Here is a 27,528-nt window from a genome sequence, read left to right on the forward strand (position 1 = left end):
AAAACTAAAGACAAGGAAAGAAAGCTTGAAAGTAGCAAGAGAGAAAAGACACCTTACCTAAAGGAGAAAAACAACTAGAATGACGGCAGATTTCTCATCAGAAACCATGGGGCCAGAAAGAAGTGGCACAACACTTTTCAAGGGCTGGAAGAAAAGAACCGTCAACCCAGAATCCTACATCCAGTGAAATATCCTTCAGGAAAGAAAGGGATATTAAGACATTCTCAGATGAAGAAAAACTAAGAGAACTGTCACCAGCAGACCTACCCTAAAAGAATGGCTAAGAAATTTCTCTAATCAGAAAGAAGAAACCTTGGAACAACAGGAAGAAGAAAGAACACACTAAACAAAAATATGGGTAAACACAGTAGAGTTTTCTCCTCCTCCTGAATTTTCTAAATTATATTTGATGGTTGCGGCAAAAATTAACATTGTCTGATATGGTTTACATGTATGTAGAAGAAATATTTAAGCCAATTATATTATAAATGGGGGAGGGTAAAGGGATGAAACGAATTAAGGTTCCTGTACTTTACTTGGACTGGTAAAATGATGATACCAGTGGACTGTGATACATTATGTATACATAATGAAATGTCTAGAATAACCACCAAAAAGCTATTAAAAAAAAAAAGCCCAACACAGATAAATCAAAAAGGAATCATAAAAAATGTTCAAGTAACCCAAAGGAAGGCAGGAAAAAGAAAACAGAGAATTAAAAAAGAGAAAACAACAAAATGTCAGACTTAAGCCGTTCATGTATGAATAATTACATTAAATGTAAATGGTTCAACACACCAACTAGAAGACAGAGGATGGCAGAGTGCATGAAAAAATATGGCCCAACTATATGCTGTCTATAGAAAACTCACTTCAGATAGCGATAAAGGCAGACTGAAAGTAAAAGGATAGAAAAAGTCATATCATGCAAACATTAATCAAAGAAAACCAGGAGTAGCAATATTAATATCAGATGAAGTACACTTCAAAGCAAAGAAAACTAGCAGAGCTGCAAAATATGTGAAGCAAAAACTGACAGAACTGAAAGAAATAGAGAAATTCATAATCATATTTGGAGACTTCAATACCCCTCTCTCAACAAATGATGAAACAACTAGATAGAAAATTAGCAAGGATACAGAAGAACTCGACAGTATCGACCAACAGGATCGAGTCGACATTTATGCAACACTCCACCCAAGAACAACACAGTACACATTTTCTCAAGCACTCATGGAACATATACCAAGATAAATCATATCCTAGGCCATAAAATAAACCTTAACAAATTTAAAACAACTGAAATAATAGAGTGTCTTCTCTGAACACAACAGAATCAAACCAGAAATCAAAAACAGAAAAATAACGGGAAAATCTCCAAACGCTTGGAAACTAAATAATACATATCTAATAATCCATGGGTCAAAGAGGAAAATTTTTAAAAAATACATTAAACTGAATAAAAATGAAAACACAACATAGCAAAATTTGTGGGGCATAGCTAAAGCAATGCTGCGAGGGAAATTTATAGCACTGCATGTATACATTAAACAAGTGAGAAAGTCTCAAATCAGTAATATAAGCTCCCTCCCCAAAAACCTAGAAAAAGAAGAGGAAAATAAAACCAAAACAGGGGCCAGCCCAGTGGCATAGCAGTTAAGTTCATACGCTCTACTTCAGCAGCCCAGGGTTTGCAGGTCTGGATCCTGGGCATGGACCTACACACCGCTCATCAAGCCACACTGTGGTGGCATCCCACATAAAATAGAGGAAGACTGGCACAGATATCAGCTCAGGGCTAATCTTCCTCAGGCAAAAAGAGGAAGATTAGCAACTGGGCCAATCTTCCTCACACACACAAAAAAACCAAAACTAGCAGAAAGAAGGGAATAATAAAGAGCAAAAAATAATGAAATTTAAAACAGAAAAATAACAGAAAATCAATGAAACAAAGAGCTGATTCTTGAAAAAGATAAAAGCAAACATCTTTAGCAAGACTTTGAATAAAGCAAAAGAGAGAAGAGGCAAATTAATTCCTGTTATTGGTAATCTGTAACAGGAATGAAACAGGAACAGCACTACAAGTTCTGCAGACATCAAAAGGATAATAAAAGAATGCTATCAACAACAACACACATAAATTTGAGAACTTAGATAAAACAGAACAATTCCTTGAAAAACACAAACTACCACAACTTACCCAATATATAATAGATAATTTGGATTCATAATTTAAAAACTTGCAAAAAAGGAATCTCCAGGCCCAGATGGTTTCATTGGAGAATTCTACTAAACATTTAAAGAATACCAATTCTAGACAACTTCTATCAGAAAACAAGAAAGGAGGACACATCCAATGCATTTTACGAAGCTAACATTACCCTGATATCAGAAGCAAAGACAGTATTTCTGAAAGACAACCAGAGACCAATACCCCTCATGAACATAGATCAAAAAATCCTTAACAAAATATGAGCAAATAGAATTCAATAATAAAAATTATAAACCATGACCAAGTGGAGTTTATTCCAGTTTATTTAGGCATGCAAGGCTGGTTCGATATTTGAAAATAAATGTAACCTACCATATTTAGTAAGCATCTAAGAAGAATTACATGATATTAATTGGGGCAAAAATGCATTTGACGAAATTCAACATCCATTCATGATAAAACTTCTCGGAAAACTAGGAACTTAGGGGAAGGTCCTCATCTTTGATAAAGAACATCTATAAAGAACATAGAGCTAACTATATATAACGATAAAAGACTGAATGTCTTCCTTCCAATATCAGGAATAAGGCAAGGATGACTGCTCTCACCACGTATTCAACACAGTGCTGGATTTTGAGGAGCGTAATAAGGCAAAAAAAGGAAACACAAGGCATATAGATCAGAAAGGAAGAAATAAAACTATCCCTTATTTGCAGACAACCTGATTGTGGATGTAGAAAAATCTCAAAAGACCTAAAAAACCCTCTTAGAGCTAATAATTGAGTTTAGCAAGGTGGCAGGAGACAAGATAAACATAATACCATTTACAATCACTCCAAAGAAAATGAAATACTCAGATGTAAATCTACAAACATTCAGCAAACAGGACTTGTTTGCTGAACACTACAAAACATGAAAGAAGTCAAAGACTGAAATAAATGGAGAAACATATGGTAAGCTTTAACAGAGTAAAAAATCAATATAGTAAAAATGTCAATTCTCCCCAAAGTGATACATGGGTTTAATGCAATTCCAATTAAAATCCCAGCAAGAATTTGTGTAGATATAAATAAGATTATTTTAAAATTTATATAGAAAGGCAATGAAACAAGAAAAGCTAAAACAACTTTAAAAACCCTCAAAAAGAAGAGAGAGGAATCAGTTTAACCAATTTTAAGACTTATGATATAGCTACAGTAATCAATACTCTATGCTACTGGAAACAGATCCACACAAATATGCTCAACTGACTTTTTGACAAAGGTGCAACAGCAATTCAATGGAGGAAAGACAGCTTTCTAAAACAAATTGTTCTGGAGCAATTGGATATTAACAGGTAAAAAAATGAATTCTCTCCATTTACATGATAATTAACTTAAAATGGATTATAGACTTAAATGTAAAACTCTAAAACTTTTAGGAAAAACATAGAAGAAAATCTTTGGATCTACAGGTAGGGAGAGTTCTTAGACAACATCAAAAGCATGATTCATAAAAAGGAAAAATTGATAAGTTGGACTTCATCAGAATTAAAACTTATGTTCCGAGAAAGACAATGTGAATAGGATAAAAAGACAAACTACAGGGTGGGAGAAAATTATTTGCAAACCACATATCTGACAAAAGACTAGTATCTGGAATATATAAAGAACTCTCAAATATCAACAGTAAAACAAAGAAACAAACAACACAATTAGAAAATGGGCAAAGGACATGAAGAAACATTTCGCTGAAGAGGTATACACATAGTAATTAAACATCATTAGCCATTAGGGAAATGCTAATTAACACCACGACAAGATATCAAAATGGCTCAATTAAAAAACAGTGACAACACCAAAAGCTAGTGAGGATGAGGAGAAAGTGGATCACTCATTGCTGGTGGGAATGTAAAATGGTACAGCCATTCTGGAAAACAGCTTGGCAGTTTCCTAAAAAAGCTAAACACATAACTACCATATAGCCCAGCAATTATATTCCTGGACATTTATCCCAGAGAAATGGAAATGTATGTTCACACAAAATCTGTATGCAAATATTTACAGAGGTATTCATAATAGTCATAAACTGGAAACAACCCAGATGTCCTTCAGCGGATGAATGGTAAAACAAGCTGTGGTACATCCACACCATGGACTGCTACGTAGCAATAAAAAGGAATGAATTATTGTTAGAGACAACAACCTGCATCAGTCCACAGGGAATCATGCAGGGTAACAAAAGTCAATCCCCAAAGGTTACATATGGTATGATTCCATTAAAATAATATCCTTAAAATAACAAAATTTAGAAATAGAGAACAGGGTAGTGGTTGCCAGGAATTAAAAATGAGTTCAAAGCAGGAGGAAAGTGAATGTGGCTATAAAAGGGCAACACGATGGATCTTCGTGGAATGCAGGTCATGGAAATGTCCTGCATCTTGACTCTATCAATGTTAGTATCCTGGTTGTGACATTGTACCACAGTTTTGCAAGATGTTCCCATGGTGGGAAACTGGATAAAGCATGCATGGGATCACTCTGTATTGTATCTTAGAATTGCATCTAAAATCTATGGTTACCTCAAAATCGAAAGTTTCATTAGAATAAAAGTTCAATGTAGTCTGTATGTTGACAATTTTTATAATAAAATGTTAGGGAAAATGCAACGAACTGCAGCAATACAATCAAGTTCCCCAAGTCCACTAACAAGATGAGGATTTCTCTTTGCTATTAAAGACTGTGTGGGGCTGGCCCTGTGGCCAAGTGGTTAAGTTTGTGTGCTCTGCTTGGGTGGCCAAGGGTTTCGCTAGTTCATATCCTGGGCGTGGACATGGCACCACTCATCAGGCCATGCTGAGGTGGCATCCTACATAGCATAAGCAGAAGGACCTACAACTACAATATACAACTAAGTACTGGGGAGCTTTGGGGAGAAGAAGGAAGAAAAAAAAAGATTGGCAACAGATGTTAGCTCAGGTGCCAATCTTTAAAAAAAAAAAAAGAAAGATCATGTGGATTACCAATATAGCACATTTGACTCACCATTTGTTTCTGGAGGCCATCTAATTTGTCTTCAGTACTGTCTTCTTTATCCATGTTGCCTCTAAATAAAAGTAAAAAAAAAAAGCATCACATACCACCTAGGAGCTATTTTGCAACCAGGATGATTACCAGAAAACTGCCTAAATCACCGACCAAAAGGAACATGAGCAGATCCCTTTCCCTACAAGCCTCAAAATCTTGCTTTCTCCAGTGTCCAGCTTCTACGGGCAAGGACACCTACTCAACTGAGACTTCAGTATGAGACTCATGATCTACTCAGGCAAGTTCAGAGGCTGGCTATTCAACAATGATACTATCACTAAAAAGTTAATTACTGCTTATCAGGACTTATCTGAATATGTGGCTTTGATAAAAGAACAGACTTTAGAGACTGAAGGCTGTGCAAACCAAGCAAGTGCTGATGTGCCAACCCCCAGATGACAGTAGGATGAATCTGCAGACAGAATCACTTACATTTGGCAGCAGTCACTTCCTGAAAGGGAGCTCTGCTGCGACTGCTAAGAAGGAAGGACATTTTGCCATCTACCATCAGACACCTGCCTCCAGGTTAGCTGCCTAACGTCTTCTCTCTTACGAGCTTAACTATTGCTGATGCCTATCTGTTTTTCATGATTCCTTTTAAAATTGATTTTGAAGTATTCCTGTCTCAAATATTCTTGTCTTTGCTGCTCAGGTCCTGGAGGCAGGAGAACCTCCTATCTTCACTGCTTAATCACAGAAAGAGTAGCCACTCCACAAAATATAAGCTTTATGCCACATTCAGGTACCTCACCCAGCCCATGTTTGTCTTGACCCAGTGAATCTAACATTAGCATCAAGAGTCACTTGGGCATTTGTTAACAGCTCTCTAAATGGATCTTCCTCACCTGCCCGTAGGAAACACCTTTGGGGAAGAGAATGTTATGGTAGCTAAAGTGTTCTTCGGGGTTCAGGATAGACGGAAAATGCATTTCATCCTTTTCTTGGCTTTAGCAAATGGTTAGGGGCTCCTGGCAGTGCCATGCCCTCATGTCCAGATCTAGCCACAGCCCTAGGCAATGCAAAGCAGAATCTGCTACTTTTAGGGGAGAAGACCATGTCAAAAGCTTACTAAATACAAGCCAAGAGATACATACTATGATTTCCAAATACGTATAAATTTTGGAGAACCACAGTTTTGGACTGTTTATTTAGCTTCCCTATGACTTTAGATATTTGGGGGTTATGCCAACAGTAAATAAAACTCAGCCAAAGGGGATGCTTCCTTACTTTTTGCATACAACCTATGGACAAGATCTAAGTACCATGGCCATCAAACAGTGGCTCCTAAATCTATCCACCTTACTCATGGACCATGCAATCCTTAAATGATGCTGGAATTTCAGGGTCAAGAAGCCTGCACTTGCTGTGCCTCTTCTTAACTTTCTGCTAGGTATGAGAGGTCTGAAGTCTTCCTCGAGAATCCTCTGACCAGACAGGAGATGAGTCTGGCTATGGAGTAGAGCAGGATGGTGGGCAGCTTGGGGAACTCACGAAGGACAGGAACGAATATTTGGTTCCAAGTGCTTAGAAGTCAAAGAAAAGGCCTGAGGCATAGCAAGATAAAACTAAAGCAGCAATTTTGGAAGGCAGTTCCAGCACTGCAAAGTTTAAGGGAGATGCCAAACTGTGAGGAAGAGACTATGAGAGCACTATATATATATGTGGAAGGGGTCAGAGATTTGTAGCATGACATGTCACATCACAGTTGGCCTATGCAGCTTCTCACCTTTCAGGAACGTCTGAGGTCCCATCCGTAACACCTTGTTCTGCAGAAAGGGATTTCTCATCTGGCATCCCAACTTTCTCCAGGAAGCAAAGTGCTGGGTCTGCTCGCATGGCGTTGTACCTCTCATACCCTGATCAGGAGTAATGAGGAACATATGAAGTTATGTTAGAACAAAATCTGCCCTGGGCCCTACATTTTATTTTCCTTATTAAGTAAAAGCATAACAAAAGAAACAAACAAAAAATACCTTTTGAAGATTAATTGGATCCTATAAGATTTCCTACCGAGGGAATATCCTTGAGCTAAACTGGACACATCTGAGTATGCTTAACCAAAAATGAAAGGTGTAAATATTGTAAATGTAAATATTCTGTCTGTGAAGAGACACAAGATACAGATACAATTCTCACTTGTTTCCTTCTTTTGGACAGCAAAGGGAATCAGGCAAGTTGGTTTTGCAACTTTGTCCCCTTGCCCCCCAACTCTGAACAACCCTGTTATCTCCTAAATGGGCCTTGTTTGCTTATAGTCCAATTTTATCTCATGTGTTAGGAAGGGAAGCTGTGCAAAGTGATGGATGCAAGGCATGAAATATAGAGAGGATTACTGTGATTGTTATTCGGATTAAAACATATCTATTGCCCCTGTATTCACAATTTGGTATAAAACCCTAATCCACTGGCCAAGCCTTTGGAATTGCCCCTCACCACATCTCCAAAGTCAAAATGGATAGAGCATTTTTGACCCAGAAGAGAGACCTCAAAAGGGAGGCAAAATAATGAAAAAAAAAAATCACTTAATTTGATAAAGTCCACACATGAGAATCTGTCATTATTTTATTGAATCAATGTAATCTTTTAAAGATATAGGATTTGGTTATGTAAAAGATCCAAACCTACTGTTGCATCAAATTATCTTGGGGGGAACCCCTTTCCACATTGCTCCCAGGAAACAAAGTCAATTTCTAGCTCTGTAGTATGTACAGAGAGACCCCATCACAGGTGATGGAAGACGGTGTACCTAAAATGAGAACCAGCTTGGCTGCTAATAAACTTGATTTTACTTTGTTGGATATTCCACTTACATTTTGGCTTTTGTTCTAATATCAGTGTTGATGAGTTCTATCCTTTGCCCCGTAGGCAGCACCTGGTACTTGTTCTCTGAGGAGCTGCAGGTACTTTATCTTTTAATCCAAAGTGACTCTCCTGCCATCTCCATGCCAGTCCTGCCCACGAGAGGCATATAGCAGGAGAAACTGTGGTGCCTTATGTTCTTCTTTATTCACTTATTCCTTAGGGTGATTATTTGATTACTGTCTCTCTCATGAGACTACGGGCTCCTTAGGAACAGAATCTCTGACTGATTTTACTCAATGTTATATATTTAGTACCTAGCACAGGGCCTGACACCATACATATTTGACAAACAATTGACTGGATGAGTCAGTTTTGCCGATTCTCTTCCAATAATCACTGCAAGAAGAACCATTCTCACCCTCTCCCCACGTTCTACTTCAGCTCACGTCTGAACAGGAATGTCCTTGATGCTCCTGTGTTGATGAAATTCCTGCCACTGTCTCTACCTGCGCCTTCCCATGAAAAGAGGGGTGTTTTATCTGACAGATGAGATGGTGAAAGCTTCTTCCACTGACCCTTTACTATCAGGGAGGTTACCTGTCCATTATTGCCCTGTCTTCATGCAATCTGTGCTTTCACAGGGCATGAACCAGGCTAGGTTCCTCCAGGTGCCTACTAAGTGGGCAAGCTTCAACTCTGCAGACTTTGTCTTGTCATGTGTGGGTCTGAAGTCTAGACAGATTCTGCATTTTTATATCTCAATCAGCTATGAAGCTGGAGGCGAGGAAGAGTGACTGATTTGGTTCCCTAGAAAACCCTAACAACTGTCCTGAAAAGAGAGAAGTAGGGGCTGTAACAGCAAAACAAAGAAATAAATAGTAAAATGACAGGCCTTTGAGGGAGTGTAGGCTGCTCGCCTCTTCACTTAGTCTAAAAGCACCTCTCTAAGAATACGAACAGAAATACTAAACTCCGTATCTTAATGAAAATTTCAAAAATCCAGGCTGCCCTAGAGGGGTGGCAATCACTTAATGCACATGAGAGCTGTCAAGAGAATCATTCAGAATATGTTTGCTACTGGGCCCTTCCAAAGATTTTAACCAATTCCTCCACGGGAGTCAGCTTGGAGATGGAACCACGGCTATGTTCTTCTGATGCAAGTAGGGCTGTAGTGGGCTATGTCTAGTGTGGACTTAAAGATCCTCAAAACCTCAGACAATGAACAGCTGTGTGTTTCTTAACAAAGAAAATGGTTGCAGGACTCATAAGCTCATACTTATGCCTCCAAGGCATGGAGGCAAGGCAGAGAGGGCTTCCTGATAGAGATTTCTGAAAAGTGAACACCTGACAGCTTGTTTTTCTGGAAATGTCATATCTCCACCAGCTGGTGGGTATCTGGGAGTTTGTCACCTGGGAAGACATGTTGTGTGGGCTTGGTAATACTGAGGCGAGGGCTGAGTTATACAAGCGAGGTCAGGTGTGTTACCGAGATGAGGACAGGTCTAAGCCTATGCTCATGGCAAGTCCCAGGGGCAGCACCCAGCCAGGAGCAGGATCTGATGTGTACTCTGGAAGACTCCAAGGAGGACGGGCCCACGAGGCCAACCATATGCATCTGTCCAACGTAGTCTAGGTTGATTAAATGTCACCATCCAACTAAACAGGTCTGGTCCTATCCAAGAGTGAGTCAGTCTGCATGCGTGGCTTAAGACAAGTCCCCTAGCTCTGGGTACAGAGGCAGGGTTTCCCCTGTGTTTATAGGGTGTCTGCTAAACTCATCATATACCAAAATGAGGCGCTTCAGGCATTGCACACATCACCTTTCTAGCACCTGCCCCTCAGCCCTGACTTGAATACCGAGTTCACCTCAATTGGCACAATCTGGGAAAATTTAAATGGAATGGGTGATGCATCATCTTAAATTCTTACAAGTGTGTTCAGGAAACACTTAGGAATAATTAATTTATACGCCTCAAAGCTACTTCATAGAGAATAAAGTTTTAGATGTAGAAATGACCTTAGACATCATGTGGTTGATCTTCTACCGTTTCTGATATGAGACTAGGAGAGATCAATTGATTAATCTCACTGCCCTAAACCTTGATCAAAGATTATGAAACTAGAAGGTATTGTGCCAATATTAACTTGCCTTTCCTTGGAGAGAAAGGGTCTGGGGCCTCCTTAGAGTCTTGTCCTCTTTTACATATTCTGGGGCTACACTGTTAGCCATATCTTTTGGTGAATTATACCTATCATCATTGTGTAATGACTGTCTTTACCTCAAATTATGCTTTTTTCCTTAAAGATTTTTTCTATGATATTGATTTTGCCATACCAGGTTTTTTTTTTTTTTGCCTTTCTGGCGGTGGTGGTTAGTATTTGTCTGGCATATCTTGTTTTATCCCTTAGATGTCAACCTGATTCTATCTCATCTTCTCTTTCTTGTCTCCATTTCTTCATCTCTCAGGAGTATGTTCTTCCAGCTTTGCTTCTCTGGACCAGAGAGCCCTTACTTGGCCTCCTTTCCTCCATTTCTGTGTAGGTATTAAAAACCAAGTCTCTCTGGTCCGCTGTCATATCAGTTCCTGAGTTTTCAGCTCTGGCTTTAACTGATCTCTTACTTGGTAATTTTGCTTTATTTCTTCCCAGTTCAGCTAGGTAGTTTAACACTTGTCATAATTCACCTAGGCTTTCTGTTGTCTGTGGTGTGAGTGTTGGGCTTGGGGAGGCAGAGGAAGCATGTAAATTCTGTCTGCCATACTGCTGGGACTTCAGATTGTGTCCTCTGTTCACAAGACATTGTCTCCATCAGGGATTCGGCAATGTGCCCTAAAACCACCACTGAAACGAGGCACAGGGTGAACAGACTTTCCATAGACCAAGTTCAGATGCTCTGGAATTTGGACGCCTTCAGCATAGCAGCTTGTCTTCTTCTGGGTTCTTTCCAAAATTAGATTAAACCAAGTTTCAGTTGCACGGTGGTTCCTTGTACTTAACAAGGGGATAACATGCTGCTTCTTCCCACTTCAGAGCTGAGTTCTAGCCCTGCACTGTCCAGAGGAGCCACATGTGGATATTTAAATTTGAATTAAATAAAATTACACAAAGTTAAAAATAAAGTTGCTCAGTTGTACTAAGTTGTATTTCAGGTGTGCAATAGTCACATGCGGCTATTGGCTTCCATAGTGGGTAGTGAGAAACAGGACATTTCCACCATCACATCTATTGGACAACACTCCTCTAACCTAACCCCAGTGGTTTGACGAGGAGCTCTCAGCAGCACTGGACCTCCCAAAACCTGCATTTGCAACACCAGAATCCAAGTTTTGAGAGGACTCTTCATTAAAATATGTATAGGCATGGTTGTTAAGTAAATATAACTGGTTGGCCTACAAATGTTGAAGAATTCTCCTCATAAGGCATGTGTTAGAAGGTTAACCTTGCAAAGGAAGAGCAATAAGCAACAGCAGAGCAGCACCGAGTATCTATTAAGTACCACGCGCTGTTCTAGGCAGTATATTGCTGCATTTAATCGTCGAACAACCCTCCAGGGAGGTTGTTTTGATAGTATCGTCATTGTACAGGTGAGGAAATAGGTCAGAGAAGTTTATGACTTGCTCAAAGTCATGCATTTAGTAAGTGGCATAGTTGATGGAAAAACCCAGGTGTATCTAACTCTTCCCACTTTAAACCCTAGTCTCCAGTTTAAAATTTCAGTTAATTCAACTGGGAGGGAAGATGTGTACCAGGCACATTACAGTGACTATCTTCTGGCACTTTCATTAGTCGTTTTAACTACTGTCTGAAAGCAAGGGCAGGACACAGTGCAAGAAGTAAAGAAAGGGAGCACTTATTTCAGTTTTTAGACAGAAGAACTTAGTGCCAGAAGTGCCAGAACAGTGCCAGAAATGAAGAAAGGGGCACTTATTTCAGTTTTTCCAAACTGCTCAAAAAACTTCTGGATCCTTTATTCTTGGTTACCACATTTTAAAAAAAGGGATGTCCATGCCATCCTTTATCCATAAATTTTTATACCAAGAGAGCAAAAGATACACTAGGAATATGTGGATTACGTAGATTAACCTTAGAATTCTGCATACATATGAAATGTTGAAACCTGACATTTTCCCAACTTATTTATTCCTTCATCCAAGAAACACTGGGTACCTACTATGTGCCAGGCACTAGGCTAGGTGCTGGGACTGTATGAGTGATTGAGAGTGAATAGTCCCAGGCCTGACAATGTGGAAAGGCTACTGTGAGGAAGATACAGACTGAACAAGCTCTTTGTGGACACAATCACCCTCTTGAAGTTCCTCTCTGATATTAACATTTACTGTCATTTTCATGACTCACATTCATCTGGTTGAAATTCTGAGAGGACAGAGGTGAGGCTCCACATTCTAAGAAAGACATACAAGAGGACTATGGAGTTTTTCAGGAAGGGGAAAACATTCACTGAAATACACACCATGTTTGAACACACCAATCAGAAGGGACTTATCGGCCTCAGCATCCCACCAATCCACTGGGATCTCCATGTAGTCAATGTCGGGCAGAGGCACTTCTAGCTCTCTGTGGAAGGAAGAGCACGGACTGAGGGTTCCTTCAACACAGGCAGAAAACACAAGAGCTACCGGCCAAACCCTTAATAGTCACATCCCTACTTGCATGCTTAGACACTGACGTAACAAGGATTCAGAAAGTTGTGGGCCAAGGTTTCCTAACCAGGGCTTTCCATCAGGCTCATCCAGTGAGCCATTTCTGCATATGTTCTTGATTTCCAGGCTCCACCTCAGGCTGACTGACACAGAATCCTAAAGCACCTCTTGAAGAACTCATCACCAGTCGACCTGGGGTGGGGCCTTGGGATCTACATGTATAAGGTAGTTCTGATGTGCATCTTCAGTTGACAACTACAGCAAAAACCATCAATATATTGGTCATTTGAACATACAACACCCCCCAAGTGGTTAAATTCGTACATGATCAAATGCTGAAAAGTGCTCAAATCATCTTGATTCAACATGCAGAGATCTCAAGCACTATCTGAGAACAAGAGAGTCTGCATTGGTACATGCAGGGATATGAAAAGAGCCTTTCAGAGGATAGGTGGCACCTCCTAGCAGCGGTGTCTGTTGGGTCAAAACTGATCAAAAATTGCACTTCCCCTGGACAAAGGGATGAACATAACTCGCCCTAGGGAGCAGACATGCAGGGATTAGCAAGCCTGTACCATCAGCCCCTCTCTCTGTTTCTGTCCATGTTCTGAAAGCTCACATTGACCTTTAGCTCACTGTCTTTATTTGTCTGAGAACAGACCTTACAATTTGAAGAGTTTGGGGTCTCGGGGGAGAACATCTACCTGGATGGCTCCTCCCTGCCGACTCCCAGCTCTCTGAGACGGTTCCTCTGTAGCATTTGAGGATCTTCTTCCATCAGGCTCTTATTGTGACACAGGCTGACTGCCCCTTGCTAGGTCCAGCTCCCTCTATGGGGATGGTGGTGTTCCCTGGCCCCCACCTTTCCAGGCAGTGCTCCCTATCTGCCTCCACTACAGGGCCCACTGCTCTGCCTGCATGGTGCCATGGGATGAATGACTTTTCTGGGATGAACTGTTATTCCTTCTTCATGGCAACTTCTCCACAATAAGGCATTAAGCCTGAACAGCACAGGTGAGAACCAAGATGGAGGAAAGCAGAGGAAAGGTGGGAAGAGGGTGGGCCATAGACTCACCCTCTCTATGCTCTACCTGGCTTCCATCCATCTACATGTCTAAGAAAGCACATGACAGAGGGATGAATAAGTTCATGTAGATTACTTCTGCCAGGTAATACCTGATATAAGTGGTCAGGTTAAATTCTGCTACATTTATGCAACTCAAAAATTGAATCTTGGGGCCGGCCTGGTGGTGTAGCGGTTAAGTTCGCATGTTCTGCTTCTTGGCAGCCTGGGGTTTGCCGGTTCGGATCCCGGGTGAGGACATGGCACCACTTGGCACGCCACGCTGTGGCAGGCGTCCCACATATAAAGTAGAGGAAGATGGGCACAGATGTTAGCTCAGGGCCAGGCTTCCTCAGCAAAAAAGAGGAGGACTGGAAGTAGTTAGCTCAGGGCTAATCTTCCTCAAAAAAAAAAAACTGAATCTTTTCACCAAAACACTCAACTTCTCTATCCCTACTAGAAATAACTACAATTAACTACAGAAAGCACATCAAGTAGTAACAGTCATTGTGATGCTTGCTCTTGATTACAAATTACCCCATGAGTAGGGCTGTTAATGTCCTTCACCTCTCATAGGAGCACCTTCTTTAGTGCTCCTATGACCACTAGAGCCATTAGCATTGCCTAATGGAAAGAAAGAGAAAGAAGAAACCATGGCCCCAGGTCATCTCAAAGCAAAGTTGAAATACCAACACTTCTGGTTTCCTAGGGAGCAACAGGCATTGTACAGGGCTGCATACTGCAGATATGGCAAAGGCGAAGGAGGCTGTGTGGTGATCCCACCTAGAAAGTGTGACTCTCTGACAGCTCGATCAAGTGGTAGCTAGGAACTTCACGTCTCATTCCCTGAAATTTGGGGGGATTCCCACAGGATTCTACAGCTTTGGAAATACTAACTTACAAAACTAAAGTGCAACAAATCAAACAGGTCACAAGGTATTATAAACATGATTAGCAAATAGAGGAGAACCACTCAAATGCAGAACAGTACTAAGGCCAAGAATGGGATTCTGAGTAACACTCCAGTGTATACCTGTCAGATCAAGTGTATCAAGTAATTAATACTCATTCTACAATGATTAGTTAAGGTAGAGAAATGACTGTTTTAAAGGAAAGTTTACAACACCACTGGGGGAAAAAACTACTAAAAAAACCTCACCAAAAGTTGTGTTTCTAAGAAAGTTTTCTCCTTTATGTGACTTGTAGGTGACCTGCTTGCACTTCCATCCAAGGGGCTGATCCTGGGCAGGTGGGAATATGGGCCTCCTGAAGCCCAGGCAGGTTTCTCCACTTGCACAAACAGGCACTTTTGGCAATTCTTTAACATTGAGAGCTAAGGCGGACTTGTTTTACCTGGCGGGAGTGCCTTCAAATGCTTTATCAGCTGCTTCTCCCAGTATTTCAGCTTTTAGGTAGTATAGCATCCGGACTCGCAAAAGTACCCTATGAAAGGTGAACACATTAATGCAAGCACATTAGAACCCAGGAGTGCCTGTGAACTGCCACACCCCAGTTGACATAGGGAAATTCTGGGCATTCCCATGTCGTTAGTGATAGGAAGCTATACGTGAGAGAGCACTAGAAAGACAAAACACTAGGTACTGAAGGCAGCCGTTACTATGATTATCCCCATTTTACACAAGAAAAAGATATCTCATCAGTCATCTGTTAGGTCACCCTGAGAACCATGGGGTGCGGCAGAAACAGCATTCCTCCTGGTCCTTAAAAAGAGTACTCATCCCCCTCCATATGGCCACAATGACCTCTTAGGCAGAGCTGCCTTCCAAGAGGCTGGTTACCAGTTTACTAGTTTCCTGAAGAATGAGTAATGTTGAATGGTGCTGCTTTCAAACACTTTCACTTACACAGAGTTACATGAACATTTGAAGTCTTTTTCATAACAATACTGCCAGAAAGTGATCATGTCTTCTCTCCTGAGGTGCTCAATTCACTGTGATTCTGCATGGACCACACTCAGGCTCATGGGAATGCGCTGAACGTGTTTGAGACAAGGCAATTAAGTAAGCTTTTGCTGGGCAACTACTGTGTGCCCTGCACAAGCTGGGTACTATGAGGTACATAACAAAAGTAAACAATTTAACCCCATTCTTGAGGAGCCCACAGCAGTTGAATTGTGAAATAAAACCTACCAAGAAAGAATAAGAGCACAGAAGATGACAGTGGGGGTCAAGGGAGGGGAAGGCTTAATGTATGCAAAACCAGGGTGAAAGTAAGGGCAGGCACAGAGAAGCTGATCATGTTCCAGGAGATGCTCCATACTCTCGGCTAAGCTGCAAAAAGGTTTAGAAGGAGTACTTATAACTTGCTCAATAGCAGTCAAGAGTAAAGGCTAACTATTAAAAACAAAGCCAATTTACATATACTTATATAGGAACTGATCTCCACACAAGTTGTTTAAAAAAGAGCACAAATAGTATGTAAAGTATGTATTATTTTAGGGGGATGGTAAAGGAGGCTATACATTCACCTACGCTGGTCCATGTCCAGGGTCTCTCTGGAAAAACCAGTACGGGTGGTTGCCTCTGGAGATGGAAACAAGGGAAGTGGAGGTGGGAGCAAAATTGACTTTTGATAAAAATCTTTTAAACACATACATGTCTTATCTATTTAAAAGATGTTAATAATGAAGGGCAGAGGCGTCTAAAAAAGCATAATTTCTTAGATCTAGGTAGAAATGCCACTTTCTGGGCTTGAGTTGTAGATGGCAACACACCAAGGTAGAACTTTTAGATTGGAACCCTTACTTTTCTGGTATACCATTCCTTACCTCAGCTGTCAATCAATTCAAATAATTTGGAGATTTTTTTTTGAAATCTGGTATCCCCTTCCAGTCACTCTCCCCACCCACAAATGGACAATCATCATCCTCACCTCTTACAGCTTAGATTTGAAGCAGTTGCTTTTTAACTTTTTAAAGTGCATTTGATGACAATTTCACGTCCCTAAATACTATACTATAATAAAAACAAACAAGGCTTTGAGTACTTACTATGTGCCAGCCGGTATTGGCTTACTGACTCCTCATAACAATGCTAAGAGGTAGGAAATATTATTATCCTCATTTTCTAGATGAAGGAAAGAAGGCACACAGAGGTTAAGTAATTCACCTGCTGGTAAGTAATGGAGCCAGGACTTAAATCCAGGCAGTCCTGATCCCAGAGCCTGTCTTAACCCTTATCTGATATTGGGGTGGCAGTAAATTTGCTAATTAACAGAACCCAGAACTCTAGAAGCTCACAGTCCAGTTATGCTGAAGAAATACTGCCTGTTCGTTGTACTTCAGGACAGAACCAGGACCAAAGATCAAAGGGTAGAAGTTTCAAGGAAGCAGATTTTAAATTCAATGTACAGAAGGACAGTTAATTAGAATCATCTGGTGATTAAATAAGCCTCACTGAGAAATGGTAAACTCCTGTCACTAGGAAGGCTCAAGCAGAGGCTGGAAGACTCCTTATCAGGATACTGCCCACGGAACTCCCACACTGAGTGGGAAGAGCTACAAGGTCCCTGCCGGCTCTGAGCCTGGCTCTTGCTGAGCCAGAACTAAAGAGGACAGTGGTCTCCATTAGATTCAGAATATAAATGACAGTCACCATCTCCAAACTTGGAGAAGTGCTTTACTGCATTATTCTTTGATTCCCAGGGCCAGGCACGCACTCAGGAAAGGTCTTGTGGGTGGTGGTTAGAATGTTAAGGAATTTCTCAAAGGTCAGAATTGGTTCTGGCCATCATCTGTGATCATCTCTGCAGGTGTCAAGGAAAGTTCTATGTCAGCCTCTCCAGTTCAGCGTACTCTAAGTGCTACAGATCCACATCTGCAGCTGTGGATGGAGAGCCAAATGCTGTTGCTGTAACTTAATAAGGCAAAACCTGAGTCCTTTGTTCTGCTCTTCATCTTTAGTGAATATAACAATTCTGACCCAGTCATGACTACAAGTATTGCCATTCTCCGAGCCTATGAGGCTTACAATCATGGAGTTAGCTGCTTTCATGTTCATCACACATTACAGATTCTTCCTTAGTCAGTCTCTCATATTTGACCCTTTCTCTCCAATTCTACAGTCAGCACCCTAATCTAAGTCCTCGTGATCAATATTGAAATTACGACAGAACTCTCCTAGTTGGCCATTCAGCTCTAGGTCTACCTACTCCATCTTGCTAACTGTTGCCAGTATAATTTTTCTCCCCAAATACCATTTTTCATCATGTCTCACCTGTTCAAGCAATATAGTTGCTTAATATTTACAATAGAATCCTTGGTTAGCCTGCCATACAAGATGGCTCATCAGTGAGTCCTCTTAGCTAGCCAAGAGCCTCCTCTGTCTGTCTCCCACATGGTGACTCTGATTCAGTCACAAGGAACATGCCATCAAGTCCTGCCCCAGTCAGGCTCTACTACCAACCGTGTGTACCTTAAGACTCAGCTTGAGATCTATTGTCCCCAAAGAGCTTGTGCTTTTGTGTACAGTGGTTTTTATTACGGTATTGGGCATGAGACTTAGCTTCAAATATTTGGAGAGACAAAAGGAAAGGATTTGACTTCATCCATACAAGAAAAAAAAGACACAACCCAACAACAACTACAGGACCATTAGGTGGATGCTACAGGAAGGAAGGAAAACCCCAGCAAAACAGCCCTAATTTATAAGATAATAAACTCTTTATAACCAGACATGTGCAAGCAGAGATGTTCTCACTGCCTACCTGGAATGCTGGGCAGATGAGTCTAACATGGCCTAGGAAGCTAGATTAGATGCTCTCCAAGGGTCCTTTTAATTTTAATAGATATACTGTATAGTGATGTAAATATCCATGTGCAAACCTGTCATTGTCTTGTGGCTGAGTGCTCTGACTTCCCCAAACTAAACTTTACAAGAACAGAGTTTCATTTTCTATCACTTTTTCCTTGGTCTCTCCCCGCTCCACTGTTAGCATAGGGATATAAAGAATACTATCTCAAATGCATGTCTGTCAAATACCTGGAGGCCATGAATTGCAATGGCAAACTATAAGAGGAAGCAATTTGGCATGGGAGCTTGGAGTAGTGGCCACTAAGGCTAGTCTTCTGCTCTTGCTAATGTGACCTCAGGGGCAGAGAAGGGAAAAGGAAAAGGAGAGAGAATAGTGAAATACACCAGTGTCCTAAATGGATTTTGAGGGTCAGGTGAGAAAAACCCTTGGGGGTACACACCGCATTGGTAGAGAGATCAGGTTCTAGGGGAGAAGAGACAATATTAAAGGAGTTAGAGAAGCTTTAACACGAATGAATCCTGACCTGGCTCAGACCACATATCGTGCCTTTCCAGACCTTGCATGGTGATAGAGGAACATCCAGTGGTCTCCTACGACCCTGTGGGGGTACCAGGAGTCTGGAAAGTCTGAGTGGAGCTAACGCCAGGCGGTGGGGAAGGGGTGTACTCACTTGTTGCAGTGCTGTTTCAGGTGTTTCTTGTAGCCATCATCATGCAAGACCACCTCAGGGTTGCAGGTGGCCAGCCAGTCTGCATTCTTTAACTCTGGGAGCAGCAGCTGGTTCTTTGTTTTCTTCCCCTTCCTTCCTCTGGGAACTGGAGCAGACAACCCTGAAACAGAAAGGCAGGTTGATCAGCCAAGGCAGCTTAAACATGGGTGTTAGAACAGAGCTGGGCTAGGGTTGCAAAGAGGGAGCCAGGCTGTACTCAGTGGCCCTGGATGACAGACCCCACTCCTCAGTCCACCAAGTAGTGATGGTGGTGAGGAGATGCACCTGGTCCCCCACTTAATAAACCCCAGGACTGTTCAGTGAGGCAGTAAGAATTTACCAGGTACCCTGTGAAAATCAAGAAAGGCATACCATAACCTGTGCCCTTTGGGAACTTACAACCTAGCCAGGGAAAAACAAATACTCAGTTGGAAACCTGAAGGTGAGCTATGGCCAAGCACAGGGAAGGAGAAGCACAGCACAAGAAAAGGCAGAGACAGAGGTGGGAATGGGACGGAACAGTGAAATGCAAAAGACGAACCACAGAGCATGCAGTGTGAATTCCCAATTCAGGGGAGAAACCCCTGTGACGCTCAGGTTAGTGGGCAGGACTGGTCTGTAGCAAATTTCAAAAGGGCCCAACGGTACTTAAAATATCACAAGTAACATGGATGATTCTGAGGAAGAATCATCACGCTTTCCCACAGGCAACGTTCTTAAATATATCTCAGAAAGAGAAGTCCCCCAAAGCACAGCAACATGGACCAACACAGGAAGAGCGATGGAAGTGCACCAAGTTTGCACTTCTCAGGTATGGCCCTGCCACCTCTCACCTGAGTGGTTCTGGAGGGTCTGGGCCTGCCCATCTTTGGTAGGTGTGATCAATTCCCAAATGAAACTCTTGATCTTCTCGTCCCCCTTGTAATGCTTGACACAGTATACCAGAAGGGCACGGCAAATCATCTCCATGTCCTTTTCATTCAGATGCCACTTGAATCGCCCATGAGTCAGGATGTCCTTCCACCGGCCCCAGCTGAGAGCGGAAATATAAAAGGGTATTGGGGGGAGGAAGGGCCATGCATGCCCTCAACACCGCAAACAGGAGCCAAGAGTGTTTCTTGTCCTCTGTTGGGTCTTTTAATCGCCCAGAGGGCTTTGTCCTGAAAGGCCTTCGAGGACCCCATGCTATTGTACACCAAATGTCACTAAGGTGACCTGGACATGGGACACTGAGATCGTCATATGACCACTAGAATGTTAAGAAGAGGGATCAAAGTATTTGGAGCAGGGAATAAATTTGGAATTAAAACAGAGTCCAGCTACAATATTCAAAAGCAATGGCGAGTTCCCAGAAGCTAACCCTTCTATTTCTACTAGAGCCGGAGCCCTTAACTGTATCATCTGGTACACTGACTCCTTATATATCCTTGCGGGAAAAAGGCACGAAATAAGTACCAGGCAGCAAATGAGTAACAGAGATTTGCTGTGACAAGCATATGAGAAAATCATGACGTCTACAATATGGCAGCAGAGCATACAATGACCGAGGGGTACATGGGCAGAAAGTTCTCTCTTGCTCTAACAGATCCTCCATCAGTCCATAACTCCGAGGTGATTGGAGTGACACACTGGACAAATCTCAGGGACTGAAAAACAGAGGGAAAAACAACAACAACAACAAACAGGCAAAGCCAACACCCACCCAAAGATGAGCAGGTTCTTCTCTACTCGGAAGCATTCGGCTCGGAGGTAGCGTCTGGTTTTGTCATTGAGGCGCCTGGACCTCGTGGGCCTTTCATCAGAGTCACTGTCTAACTCTGAAAACTCCATGAGCTCATCCTCCTCAAAAGAGTTGTAGTGTTTGGTCTGCTTTCTCACGCGAGGCCGGTCAATCACTAAGCTTTCCTAGAAACAGAGAGGACTGCTGAAGAGAAAGCCCCTTTTCTCTCTCCCCCAATCACAATGCACCAGCATATCCTGTTGCCGTTCCTCAGGACACATTTGGGAAAGAATCACACTCTGGTCTGATCCTCTAGCAGGACAGGCTCTTCCCAGCACACCTGCTGTGTCTATTGACAAGCAGAGAGGATTCTCTGGGACTTGCTGAAGTTGGCATGTTCCCCAGCCCCCAGTGCTATCCACTACCATCTGCTATTTCTGCAGTCATTCTAACAGGGGTATGGGCAGGCAACGCCCCCCAGTGCCCAGAGTGGCAGTCTGCTCTTGCCAAGAAAGACTAGAGTGGTGCACCCCAGCTGTTATGCCCAGCATGCAGAGGCAATCTGTGCTCTGGAGACAGGTCAAGTCGGAGAATTCCATCTGCTCAGCAACTTTCTGAAGACAAACACAGATTCCTGCTGCTTCATTTTCTCCCTTCCACTGGCACTAACTACTAACCTTTTGTCTTTCACTGAACACGTAATCCCTCACTCAGGTACCTCATTCACTCTTGGTGGCTCCCCTGGCCATAACCATCGCCTCTTTTCTAGTCTCTACCCTTTCATGCTTCTCACCCCTTCTCCCTGTACCCCTTCCAAAAGCTAGCCTAAGCTCCTGAATACTCCTCTACACAGGCCAGATAAATCTCTAGAGTCATCCCTGCTTCAATCACCTCGCTTCCTACCTTAGAACGCTCCAACTGGCTCCTTACTGTCTATAGAGCAAGGGCTTTTCCTTCTCCCTCTCGCCCATTGTCCTGCACAAAGAGTAACTTCCTGATTATAATCTTGTAAAACACTTACAACAGGTTTTACAAAAGAGACTGCAGAATCTTCCTATTAGGAGAAAAGAGGATGGATTAAACGACCTCTGGCGATCCTACAGAAGAATGCTTAAGGCTGGGTGCTGGTTACTGAATCAGCCAGATATAGCTAGACATAAGCAGAGGTTGTCTCCTGGGTTTATGGGCCCACAAGAGTTCAACACTCACCCAAGAAGACAGGTAGAAAGTGATGTGTGCTCATCACGAAGTGAGGTGATAAGGTCAGAGATGCAGGGAAGGGAAACTAACATTTAAGGAGTGCCTCACACAATGGGCTGGCAGTTACAGTCACAACTGTTATCTCCAACTTGGCAAAGTGGGTATCTTCATCTCCTTTTTTCACATGTCTCAGTGAGATCAAGTACCTTGCCCTAAGGCATACAGCTGGTCAGTGGCAGAGCTGGTTTCATTTCAAGGCCATTCTCTTTCTCATGTTCAGAAATAGGAAAATTCAAGATACTGAAAGAATGGAGGTGAAGCCAACAAACTTTTCTTCATCATGCTACTTTCCTTTTCCTAGTATTCATCGGAGGTGAAGTTCCCTATGTTCACAGGAAGTGTTGAAATGGAGGTAAAATAGTCACAGGCCAAGGATGGGATGCTGGCTTGGGTCAGAGGGCTGAACTTGACCTTTTGGGCCAGTTCCAGGTCTGTTTTTGTCTAATTTCTCAGGTGCCCAGTAGACTGTATGTCTCATGAAGTCATTTTTAAATTATAAGTTAACATTTATCAAGCTCTGCCTATGTGCCAGGCATGTTTTAAGTGCATTACACATAGCATCTCATTTAAGAACTAAGGCTAAGAAGTAAATAATTACTTGAGCTGTGTGGGAATTTATGGTGCTATAAGATATTCCTGAAATGTTCAATGGAATAAAATATTCTTAATGCTATACCTTTTCATTCTTTGCTTCAGTGTCCAGTTCAGCTATTTTAGCCCATTTCTGCCAGAAGTTTGGGTCATCTAAGGAGATATCTGTTCTGTTTCCTGAAGCCACAAAGCTAGCCTGTGAAGAAAACAAGTCAATAAACTGCACCTGAACACAATACAAACTATAGAACACCTATGTTATTTCAACTGCACCAGAAACTCAAGTATATTATCCACCTGGGTTCAAAAGCAAAACATCTAACAGAGCCTCCAAAATTAATGTAAAAATCTCCAAGCTATTCTTTTTTAAATTTTATTTTAAAGACTGGGTGACGAAATTACAATTTCAACCCACAGGATCATTTTTTGAAACTTAAAACTTGGAAGCCAGAAGACAACCCCTGGAAGGTAATGACAATGTGCTAATTGATGTCTAGTTCTCTGTGAAAGGGTTAATTCTTAAAACTTCTATAGATTTAATTTTCCTTGAAGTTCACCAGTTACCAAATGTCTGCCATAGGAAAGGCACTGGGTTGGGCAGTATGAGGCATACAGAGATGAGAGATGACTCACAGCACAAAATGTCCTACTGAAAAGTCTTACCTAAGTCACCAAACTGGAGATTTGATCAAACAGGTCACAAAGCTCACAGAGCCTGTGGCCAGGGAAACCTGAGAGTGATCTGATAAGTGGTCTGATTAGATGAATTCTAAACGATTAGTGACCTGAAGGGCAGAGGAAAGAGGCACCTAGACTAAATGAATAAAATCCCTTTTCTCATAAAATGAACAAAGTACTTGCTTGAGTTTAAGGAATGGAGAGTTCAACGGAATTTCAACTTTCTGACTCTGATCAAGGATGGCTCCACAAGGGAACCAAGATGACCATTCAAGGGTTTCAGAATAGTCTTTGCGAACAGTGAATAGTGCAAACTGAAGTGTCATCCTGCCCGAGGAAGATCAGCTCCCAAAGGCTTTTCTTTCTATAGCTTCTGACTCATTATTCAGACTCCCTCTAAGAATCTGCATCTTCAGAGTGTCAAACAGAATAGATGTGTAGCCAGATAATCTCAACAGTTTACATTTAGAGAAACAGAAGCCTGGCGTTGAGACTCAAAGAATAAACAATTTTCTTTCGCTCCCACCCCAACAGACTCTGAGAAGGACTTATACCTTGGCGAACGTGGATCCTTTCCCTTCAGACTGGATGGTGATGGTATGGGTTCTCCTCTGCAGAATCTGGTCTATGTCTTCTTCACAGAATTTGGAGCCTTCGTCTTCCTCATCCATTAAGGCTCCATAAGCACCTTTCCGAAGCAAGTCTTCTACCTCCATTTTTGAAAGCTGCTGCACCTGGACAGGTCACCAAAGGCTACTCACAAAGTGTAAAATGCACAGGAGAAAAACAGCCTCAAATCTGGCCTTCATGATTCTGTACACAGTTCTTCCACTAATTGCACATGTCAGAAGAATAAAGACATGCACAAGAAGCTTTAGAAAATGAAAACTCAGATAAAGACAAGAGAACTATGGGGAGAACAGGCAGACAATCCTCTATAGGGAGCTCTGGGATAAGACCCACATGACCCAATGGCCCTAACATTCTTCAGGACATTGGTTACTATCAAATATCACAAGCCATTGAATTATGCACCACCGAAGAGGATACTGTTAATGTTTATTTTATATTTTAGTTTGAGTCTGTATCTTTAAAAACCTCCAGATGTACCAAACGAAAGAATAATGATTTATGTGTTATTAAATAAATACATTAGTATTGGAAATGATGTCATTTCTTAACTAAAGAAAGGATCCCGTGCCAAGTGTGATTTTCTCAACTGCCTGTTGAAAATAGGAAATGAGAGTTCAAAACACCCTTTCCTGGTTCTAATTAAGAATCTGGTTCTCTTTATATCAATCACAAGAGGGAATTCCATGACTCCCAGCATGGGTCACTTGAAGTATTATACTTAGAAACATATGCATAGCTAAGAGGATACAGAATATCTGGACTAAAGACAACTCATTTAGAAGGTTTTAATTCCCAAGCTCTGATGCTGAGCCTAGAGATTAAGGAGATATTCTGCTTTGCTTGCCTATACTTTAGTACAATTTAAGAATCTTAGCTGCAATTTTTATCCCCCCTAGAGAGAAAAAAAAGATTTTATTTACTGCCATACTTCAAGCTGCTAATTTATTCATTCATTTATTCACTGACCACCATGTATTGAACATCTTTAATATGCCAAGTACTGTTAGGGGCCATGGAGACTACAGATAAAATAGGTTCCATTATACTCTCAGGGAGCTCAAAGTCCAGAGTGTGAGATAAAGCATGGTGACAATCCATATTTAGAGTTAAGAGTGTTAAGATCTACTGACATCTAATGGGCACTGTTAAAAACTGTTTACTGAAGTGTTACTAAATGTTAGGCAATCCTGCCACATAACTGCTCCTACAAATTTCTTTTATCCACCTGCAATTAGTAAAAGTGAATCTTAAAACAAGCATAGGAAGAAGAATCCAGAGAGGCGCGGGCTGCGTGACGAACGCTGGAGGCTCCAGAGCATGTTCTGTCATACTCACGCCATTGGTGCTGCCCTTTCGGTTGATGTCCTGAAGAACAGCCTTGTCCAGACCCAGCTTTAGGCTGGCCTTGTCAAACATTTCCCGCTCGTAGGAATTCCGAGTAATGAGGCGATACACCTTCACGGCTTTGCTCTGGCCTATCCGGTGACATCGGGCCTGAGCCTGGGAAAGAAGGAGGATCATATGCATCATGTAGCCTGATATAATGGCAGCAGCCCAAAGAACATGAAAATGTTTAAATATCACGTGGTGTAAATCGCTGGCTCTCCTAGTTATGAGTCACAGGACTGATTTCGAAACATAATTCACCCAACTGTCAGCTGTCCCTTCAAGGTCACTCATTTCTTCACCCATTATTTACTGCGTGACTACTATGTGCTGGGATAAAGTGATAAGAAGGACAAGGCTTTATACCCTCCCAACTTGTGGTCTGAGGGCAGTTACTCATTCCCAGAACACTGTCCTGCTCTCTTGGGAAATGCCTCAGAGCTGGCAGCATCACTTTTTAGTTTTTTCATTTCACTACAGAAATTTTCAAACACAGACAAAAGTTGAAAAAATGTATAATGACTGCTTATGGACAATGCTGTTTCAACTCCATTACGCCCCTACTCTCCAAGATTTTTAATGAAGTAAATCCTAGGCAACATATTGTTTCACCATTACATATTTCAGTATGTATTTCTGAATATGACTCTTGTAAAACATATTACCAATGCCACACTTAAAAAAATTAATTCTTAGTACAACTATCTAGCTAGTGTTCTAATTTACTTGCTTATCTCATATACTTTTTTTTTCAGTTTGCTTGCTTAGATCAAGATTCAAATAAAGAGACCATACACTGTAATTGGCTGATATGTCTCAAGTCTCTCTTAATCTATAGATACTCCCCACTTTTGAACTACCTTTTTTTCAAATGTAACTTATTTGTTGAAGAGACCAAGTATCTGTCCTATAGCTTCTTACAGTATACATTTTGCCTCCTGCATCCTGGGTGTGTCACTGAATAGGTTCCTCTATTCCCTGTATTTCCTCTAAACTGGAAGTTATATCTTGAGACTTGATCAGGTCAAGATTTGATTTTTAGCAAGTACATTTCATAGGTGCTATCTGAATTTCCATCAAGAGGCACATGATATATGGTTGTCTTTCTTCTGAATTGACGATCATTGTCTAGATGCACTATTTCATTAGGGACTACATCTCCCTTCATCATTTTTTTGGTTACCCTGATGTACAGTTCACACAGGAGAGACAAGCTAAATGTTTAATTCCTTTATTAGTTTCCAAAATAACACCCTACAAAAGTGACCAATGAAGATTTTTATTGGTTTTGGAAGGAACACAATGAAGTTATGCATTTAAATATATGTGCTGTTTTATTGCCCTGCAGTTGTTATTCTTATTGCTGTTCAAATATGGCCTGGGGGAGCCTCGTCAAGTCGGCTCCTAAGTTTTTTTTGACATAATCCAGTCAAAAATAGAAAAGAGGGAGACTAAAATAAACTCTGACGTTACAGTGGATTTGGAGGTACCATTGTGAACTTACGGTTGGGGGTGTGTGTATGTGTGTGTGTGTGTGTGTGCGCCCGTGCATGCAAATATACATATACATACAGATATAGACATGTCTGTATGTTATATCAAAGATCAGTAGCCTTTGATAGCTCCTTGCTTTCTGGTACGACATGTTCCACACTCCTAATATATATTTCCTACCCAGACCTGGATGCAGCCTCTTTTTTCAAGGGTCCTAGTTTCTTTTAGTGGGAAATGGTAGTTAAGAGACAACAGTCTGGATGCTCTCGGGGTGCTCACTGCTACTAGGTTGGTCACTGTTTCTAAGTCTATTCAGTAGACAAAAATAGTAAGTGTTGGTGTGTGTACAGTATATACAACCTCGTGTATAGCACATATAAGACAAAATGTATCATGAGATCGTACTGATATTTTTAATTCAAATTTAGGATTATTGGATTTTAACTTCATCAACCACACATCTGTATCTCTTTTTAACCAT

The 27,528-nt window shown here is 41.5% G+C and overlaps 1 protein-coding gene across 6 annotated transcripts in view; it reads right to left on the reverse strand.

Moving 5' to 3' along the window:
* CHD6 (chromodomain helicase DNA binding protein 6) overlaps nt 1-27,528 on the reverse strand; it is a 198,724-nt gene that overhangs the window by 31,614 nt on the left and 139,582 nt on the right. For 5 of the 6 annotated variants that reach the window (XM_070485940.1, XM_044747839.2, XM_070485938.1 and 2 more), the window contains 10 exons: nt 25,503-25,667; nt 24,089-24,268; nt 22,942-23,052; nt 20,988-21,190; nt 20,119-20,318; nt 19,247-19,406; nt 15,157-15,246; nt 12,551-12,654; nt 7,004-7,133; nt 5,236-5,296 (listed from right to left, as the gene is read on the reverse strand). In XM_070485940.1, coding sequence (XP_070342041.1) covers nt 5,236-5,296; nt 7,004-7,133; nt 12,551-12,654; nt 15,157-15,246; nt 19,247-19,406; nt 20,119-20,318; nt 20,988-21,190; nt 22,942-23,052; nt 24,089-24,268; nt 25,503-25,667 — 1,404 coding nt within the window. The remainder of the gene's footprint in view (nt 1-5,235; nt 5,297-7,003; nt 7,134-12,550; nt 12,655-15,156; nt 15,247-19,246; nt 19,407-20,118; nt 20,319-20,987; nt 21,191-22,941; nt 23,053-24,088; nt 24,269-25,502; nt 25,668-27,528) is intronic. The other variant, XM_044747841.2, reaches the window with a different exon arrangement.

The sequence above is a fragment of the Equus asinus genome, chromosome 15 (genome assembly GCF_041296235.1).
Source record: "Equus asinus isolate D_3611 breed Donkey chromosome 15, EquAss-T2T_v2, whole genome shotgun sequence".
Lineage (NCBI taxonomy): Eukaryota > Metazoa > Chordata > Mammalia > Perissodactyla > Equidae > Equus > Equus asinus.